General features: G+C 38.4%; 1 protein-coding gene across 4 annotated transcripts in view; it reads left to right on the top strand.

Annotated features, from left to right (window-relative positions):
* UPF2 (UPF2 regulator of nonsense mediated mRNA decay) overlaps window positions 1-7,557 on the top strand; it is a 110,826-nt gene that overhangs the window by 31,020 nt on the left and 72,249 nt on the right. For all 4 annotated transcript variants that reach the window (XM_049626827.1, XM_049626830.1, XM_049626828.1 and 1 more), the window contains exons 6-7: window positions 5,232-5,381; window positions 7,428-7,531. In XM_049626827.1, coding sequence (XP_049482784.1) covers window positions 5,232-5,381; window positions 7,428-7,531 — 254 coding nt within the window. The remainder of the gene's footprint in view (window positions 1-5,231; window positions 5,382-7,427; window positions 7,532-7,557) is intronic.

Genomic DNA, 7,557 nt, shown 5'->3' with positions numbered 1-7,557 from the left:
CCCCCCCCCCCCCCCCCCCCCCCCCCCCCCCCCACATGCACAGCCTCCCTCATGGGCAACATCCCCACCACAGTGGTGCATGTGTTACAGGTAACACGTGTAATAACATATCATTATCACCCAAACACAAAAGTTTTTAACTGGGGAAAAAAAAAATTGAAGGATTAGTTTTGTTCTTTTTTTCCATATGTAACATATTAAATGGGGGATGGGGCGGTGCTGGTTAGAATACTGATTGGAAGAAGAATAGTAAAACTGTTTCTTAACTTTTTATAACATCCTTCAGAATCTAAGTTAAAATACATTGAAAATTAGGGTATTATTGTGAAAAGGGTAGTTGGGGTCATCCTATGGTGAGAACACCTTACAAGGGGCCCCTGTGGTACTTTGAAAATATAAAAACCTTGGTTGATCTCAAAGACGTTCTTACCTTAAGGTAAATTTTACTTTATATTTTTTGAAGAATAGTGTTGAAATATTTGAAATATGTCAAAAAATATAGGGAAAAAAATATATATATAATGCTCATTTTAGATGCCTCCTACCCAGTTTTGTCAGTTAAAATTTTTCAGAAGGTATCTTCTCATGTATAGAGTTGAAGTCCCGAGTGAGGAATAGTTTCTAAAATATTAGTCACCTCAATAATTCTTACAGTTTTAAGGATTTGAAAAATTTGTGTGATTTTTACCATGGTCTAGGTTTTTCGTATCATCATGCAAGTTTGACTTACTTGAAGGGTTCTGATATTTGTTTCTCTTTGAGAAGTGGGTGTAGGACCTCATCCTCTCATGTGAGATAATGTACTGAGAGCCATGGGAGAGACAAATATGAACCCAGGGTCTGTGGTCTTCACGGTCACATTAGTGGGGAGCAGCCAGGGCTCAAAGAATTCTAATGTGAAGGAGAGTAGGTGTGGGGCCTTAGGAAAAGTACAAAGAACTGTGACAGTGGAGGCAGTAACCATGGTTGGAGATCAGATAAAACTCTGGAAGAAATGGAACTTGTGACAGACTTTGAAGTTTGGCTTGGGTTTTGACAAGAGACGACGTGGACCTTCCAAGTAGAGACAATGGCATGAAAAAAGATATTGAAGCTGGAAATGATTGAGTATATTTGGAGAGGAAGTAAGGATCAAATAATTCATTTTGTCTTTTTAGAAGATGTAATAAATAGGAGAGTAGGGGAAATTGGTTTGGACTATCTTGCTATAAACCGTGAATGCCATTTAATTGAAGTTTGTATAACATGGATGCATAGCTGTGATCAATAAGTAGCTTACTGTTACTCTGGTTACTTTCTGTTAAAGTTTACTCTAGTCAGTGACGTACAGCATAAAGTAAAGTGGAAATATGGTGTGGACTGGCTGGGTTTCTGTTTTAGTAATGTTAAGAGGTCTGTTATAGGAGCAGTAACAAGAATGAAAAGAAAGGGATATGGTCTCACATACAGATAATCAAGAATGAATAAATCAGATTTGGTGACTGACTAAATAGTTGAACTTCAAAAGAAAGAAAATGCCCTTGTATTTGGTAGAGGTATTTTGTGGATAAAAAATTATAGGACAGTTTCCACCAGTAACTGGTTTGAACTTAAGGAATCTCTCACTGCCTTTCATTCTTACCAGCATGATAGAAAATTAATCTTCCCATGGGGCGCCTGGGTGGCTCAGCTGGTTAAGCATCCGACTTCAGCTCAGGTCATGAACACAAGGTTTGTGAGTTCGGACCCTGCTGTGCTGACAGGTCAGAGCCTGGAGCCTGCTTTGAATCCTGTGTCTCCATCCCTCTCTGCCCCTCCCCTCCCCTTCTCATGCTCTGTCTCTCTGTCTCAAAAGTAAATAAACACTAAAAATAAATAAATAAATACTAATAGTCTTCCCAAACTGCACCACCCTGAAATCTCTAACTTCAATATTTCTCTGTCCTTGCAGCTTACTTTTTCAGATCCCTTCATTGCCCCTCTTACTGTGCTTCTCTGAGACCTCTAGTCCATTGTGTGGCTCCCTTAATTTTGTTTTTTTCCATTCCATTAGTCTCCACCTGCTTTCATTTACCTTTTTTTCTAGATTGCATTCAGGTATTCATCTTTAGTATTTCTCTTGTACATTCTTTCTCTTTCTGTCTTTCATTTATATATGCCTGTCAAGTTCAACCTTGGCTGAACTCAGTCATCCAACATACTGGTTTCTGTATCCAAACTGTTATGCTCTCCTAGATATAGAAGGTCAGTTAGATAGCTTGAGAACTTGATAAATTCGTGGTCACCAACCTCAACCAGGTCCCCAACAGTGAATGGAAACTTGACAACATCTTTGTCCTCAGCTAACTCTCCCATACTCCAAACACATTTTCATTCTTTCTCCAGTTTCATTCGGCTTCCCAGCTTAGCAGATAATCATGTGCACTCTAGTACTTCATAGAGAAGATAGAAGCCATCACATAGAACTCCTTCAACATTGTGCCCCTTCTGATTTATAAATCTACCTGTCTTAGGGCTTCTAAAACGTTTCTTCCCTGGGTGATAAGGTGAACTTTTATACCTTCTGTTAAAGGCCAGTTCATCTTACTGCTCTGAATCTTGTCGCCCTCTTTCTTTCGAACCCTATTACAGTCCATCATCCATCCTTTTTTGATTTCTTTGGTATCAAACTCTCGGTCTCTCTGTCCTTTTCTCTACTGGATCTGTAATCTCAGCATTCAAATATATTCTCATCTTTAAAAAACAAAACAGATCAAACAAGTTGTGAATACTCTGACACCTCCTGGGTCTCTCATCTCTTTCCATCTATCTTTTTTTAAGCAGTCCTTTTGAAAGAATTGGCTATGTGCAGATTCTTTACTTTCTTACTTCCTCCTTTAGTCTGCTCCAATCTGGCTTCAACCTCTCCTCTACCCTGAAACTGTTTTTGCCAAAGTTACCATCATTTTCATGTTGCTGTGTCTCATGAGCAGTTTCTAGTCTTTGTCTCATTTGATTTCTCAAACCATGCAGCACAGTTTACTATTTCCTTTGTGGGGCATTTCCTTTCCATGGCTTCTGTGGCACTAACCCTTCCTGGCTTTTCTTACTGTTTATCTTCAGCTTCCACTTTCATTTGCCCTTTTAAGTGTCAGTGTTTTTCAGGGTCAGATAGAAGAGGAGGGAGCAGTCGCTTTAGTAATCTAGTTAATTCAACCTTTTAAATATATCTCAGATTGGTTTTATCCTTACAGCTACTGTTCTCACCTCAGGTGCCATCACCTCTGAACGTGGGCCACTATGTGATACTTCCTCCCTGGCTGCCCTGGATACGCTTTTGCTGCCTTGTATACATTCTAAAAAATTAATTTCACTCTAATGTCTTCTAATGGATTTGCGTTTATTTGGAATATAATGTAAACTTAACATGGTCTCTTGAGCCCTGCATAGTTTGGTTTAGGTCTTCCTTTCCACTATCTGATACCACATTACTCTTACTTTTTTCTTTTCAGTGTCTGCAACAGACCATTTCTCTTGCTTCATGGCCTTCATTCATTGTTCTGTTTTCTGCTTGGGGTCCTCTCCTCCCCTTCCCATACCCCTCTGAGTCTCTCATGTAAATCGGCTTAATTTCCTTGGGTAGATTGTACATTTCTTGAGTGCAAGGGTCACATTTTAAGCTTTTCGTGAATATTCAGCAGCTTGGCATAGTTTTGAATACATAGTAGCTCATTTGGCTTTTGATAGGCAGATGTTAGAGATCGCTGGGGAGTGAGTGTGAGTGTATGCTCCATGTGGGCAGGGTTTTCATCTGGTACAAAGTTGTATCCTTATTGTTTAGAACAGTAGTTAGCATGTAGTAGGAATTTAAGTGTTAGTTGAAAAGGTTAATGAATGAGAAAAGTCTGCCTCCAATAGAGGCAGCAAAACCAGTCCTTACTAGTTAAAGCTTTGATTCTTCCGAATATGGTGTGGTGTCATTTATCAGTGAAACATTTCTGCTTTCGATGCAGAAATTATGAGATTAGAAGATGAGGGTGAGAAATATAATAATTTTAGTCAACACTATAAGTCTACCACTCTTAAGCATAAAGTCTTGAATTTAGGATTGTTTGGTTTTTTATTTATGAAAATGTTCAAACACAAAAGCAAGGCTAGTATAGTGAACTGGTGGTTACCTATCACCTGGAAATAATGATCAACATTATGGCAATCTTGTTGAAATTGGGTTTAGTTCCTCTTTCTTTTTTATCTTTTTTATTGAGCCTTATTACCAACTGCTAGCCATTTTGCTTGTTTCTTCTAACCCCTGACATCTAAATCATAAGGATGTTTCCCTGATTGGTCTTTTCACATCTAATCTTTCCTTTCTTTCTAATTTATCTTGTATATTGTTGGTAAGTTAGTTTTCACAGCACTTCACATTTAATTTTTTTTTAATGTGTACTTATTTTTGAGAGAGAAACAGAGTGCATGTGGGGGAGGGGCAAAGAGAGAGGGAGACACAGAATCTGGAGCAGGCTGTCAGCACAGAGTCTGACACAGGGCTGGAACTCACAGACCGTGAGATCATGGCCTAAGCCAGAGTCGGACACTTAACCACCTGAGCCTCCCAGGCGCCCCTTCATATCGCCTCAGGTTTCTATGTTACCTCCTGGGGGTGCCTAGGTGATTTAGTTTGTTGAGTGTCTGACTTTGGCTCAGGTCATGATCTTACGGTTTATGAGTTTGAGCCCCACAATGGGCTTGCTGCTATCAGCGCAGAGCCAGCTTTGGATCCTTTGGCCCCTCTCTCTCTGCCCCTCCCTTACTTACACTCTCATAAAAATAAACATTAAAAATTTGTTTAAATGTTATCTTCTGCTCATGATTGAGTAAAGCTCATACTGCATAAAAGAGAAAGTCTGAACTTGTCATGGTGGAGTTTGGGACCCATCTTAATCTGAGTCCACTTTATCTAATCAACTTTATTTTCTTCTCATCTTTACTACAATTCTTCACACCGTGTACGTCTCCTTCCTTCCTTCCTTCCTTCCATCCCTTCAGTAAATAGATGGCATATTGAATCAAAGAAGTTATGGTTTTTGTTCTCAATGAGTATACTACATTTTACACAATCTGAGTATATTAAATATACGCTCAGATTTGTTACCAGGTATATATATAGGTTCCAGAACAAATGATGCAGATTTTATGAATCCTTACCTATTTTTTGTGTCAGGATTTCAGTATGACTTTTAATTCAGAGATACTGATTCTTTGTTTTCAAATAGAGGCAAAAGAACCTAAAGATAATAAGGAGGTATCGAATCCTGAAGATTTGGAACTTGAGTTGGAGAACCTAGAAATTAATGATGATACCTTGGAATTAGAAGGTGGAGATGAAGCTGAGGATCTTACAAAGAAACTTCTTGATGAGCAAGGTAAGCGCTATATTGCTAACAATTTAATTAAAAAAAATTTTTTTTAATGTTTATGTTATTTTTGAGAGAGAGAAACCGCATGAGCAGGGGAGAGGCAGAGAGAGAGGGAGACACAGAATCCGAAGCAGGCTCCAGGCTCTGAGCTGTCAGCAGAGAGCCTAATGTGGGGCTTGAACTCACAAACCATGAGATCATGACCTGAGCTGAAGTCGGATGCTTAACGAACTGAGTGACCCAGGCACCCCACTAACGATTTAATTTTTAACTAAGCTTTATACACAGAACCCCTCGTTAAGAATATAGATCTTTACTCTGTAATTCCTTTTTTTCTTGTTGTTTCTAGGCCTTCACTTTTTTGGATTTTAGGATTTAGAACAGAAACACCACATGTCCCATATAATGTGACTATATGCTTTAATGATCATCTACATTCTAAATATCTTCTTAATAGATATTTCTTACACTTCTTTACTTGGTAGTTTGTCCTGAATTTACTTTAATTCTGTGGTATAATCTTTACAGTCCTTTTTTTTATTGTTTTGTTTTTTTGTTTTTTAAAAATTTTTTCTTAATCTTTATTTTTGAGAGAGAGAGAGAGAGAGATAGACTGCAAGTGGGGTAGGAGCAGAGAGAGAGGGAGACATAGAATCAGAAGCAGGCTCCAGGCTCTGAGCTGTCAGCACAGAGCCCCATGTGGGGCTTGAACCTCCTGAACAGCGAGCCCAGGACCCGAGCTGAAGTCGGACGCTCAACCGACTGAGCCACCCAGGTGCCCCTAATCTTTACAGTCTTAACATAAAGGTATTTAAAAGTTACTCTAAAATGGCTGAATTATAAAAAGACAACTAATATATTAGTTGATCTGTTATACTTATATCTGTCTTTATAATTGAGTAATGTTTTATATTTAATAATAAAAATGTTATACTATTAATTGTTTCCTAAATACTTCTATTGAGTTTATTAGTTAGGACATTTTTAATTGAAGTATAATTAACATATGGTGTTACATGGTTTTCAGGTGTACAATGTAATAATTCAGTGATTCTGTATATTACTCAGTGTTCATCACAATAAATGTACTCTTAATCCCCTTTATCTGTTTCATCTGCCTCCCCATCTACCTCCCCTCTGGCAACCACCAGACAGCAATTCTCTGTATTTGAGAGTCTTTTTTTTGTTTGTCTCTTTTGTCTTTGTTCATTTGTTTCTTAAATTGTACATATGAGTGAAATCCCAAGGTATTTATTTGTCTTTCTCTGTCTAATTTCATTTAGCATAATACTCTCTGGGTCCATCCATGTTGTTGCACATGGCAAGATCTCATTCTTTTTTAAGGCTGATAATATTCCATGTTATATGTGTACCACATCTTCGTTATCCATTTATTAGGATTTTTTTAATTAGAAGGATACCTTCTGTCAGTATTGCGTGCATATTTATGTATTGGCTTCGTTGTTTGCTCCTGCAGATTTTCTTTTCTCTATATCCTGAAAGGGACAGTGGGCATGGCTGGAGGCTGCTCTAGGCCCAAATCCTTCCTACCAGTGACATCAGAGGTTCTCCTTTCTCACTGTCAGTACTTAAGTGTCATGGAAGGATCTGGCTCTGTGTCATGACTGCCTGTGGCTGAGAGGAAGGTGGTGTGCTGTGCTTTAGCAGTGCCCTTCCCTGTCACAGTCCCATGGGTTGCCTTCAAAGGCGAGCAGGTGATGGGAGTGCTGTCACTTGAAGACATGGGGGAAGAGATGCTCAGCAGATAAAAATAACAAACTTACTGTCAAACTAAGGGCAATTGTTTTTAAGTTTTTGTGTCTGGTGCAAAAGTTTACCTTTTCATATTCAGCATCTGCAAGACTGTAATGACTTTGGGTTATGCTTCTAGAGATATCCAAACTTCAGGGTAATAGCTCAAAAAAGGCTTTATTTTTTCACAAGTTAGAAAAGCTCTAGATTATTTCCCAAAAAACTTACAATTGAATGTTTATATTCTTAGATTGTCTCTCTGTATTTTTTTAACCTATTTAAACACTAATTTTATATTAGAACAAGAGGATGAAGAAGCCAGCACTGGATCTCATCTCAAGCTCATAGTAGATGCTTTCCTACAGCAGTTGCCCAACTGTGTCAACCGAGATCTGATAGACAAGGTATAATTGTCTGTTTAACTTTATGC

This window comes from Panthera uncia, chromosome B4, assembly GCF_023721935.1.
Source record: "Panthera uncia isolate 11264 chromosome B4, Puncia_PCG_1.0, whole genome shotgun sequence".
In the NCBI taxonomy this organism is placed as follows: Eukaryota; Metazoa; Chordata; class Mammalia; order Carnivora; family Felidae; genus Panthera; species Panthera uncia.
This window is presented reverse-complemented; position numbering and strand designations above follow the sequence as displayed.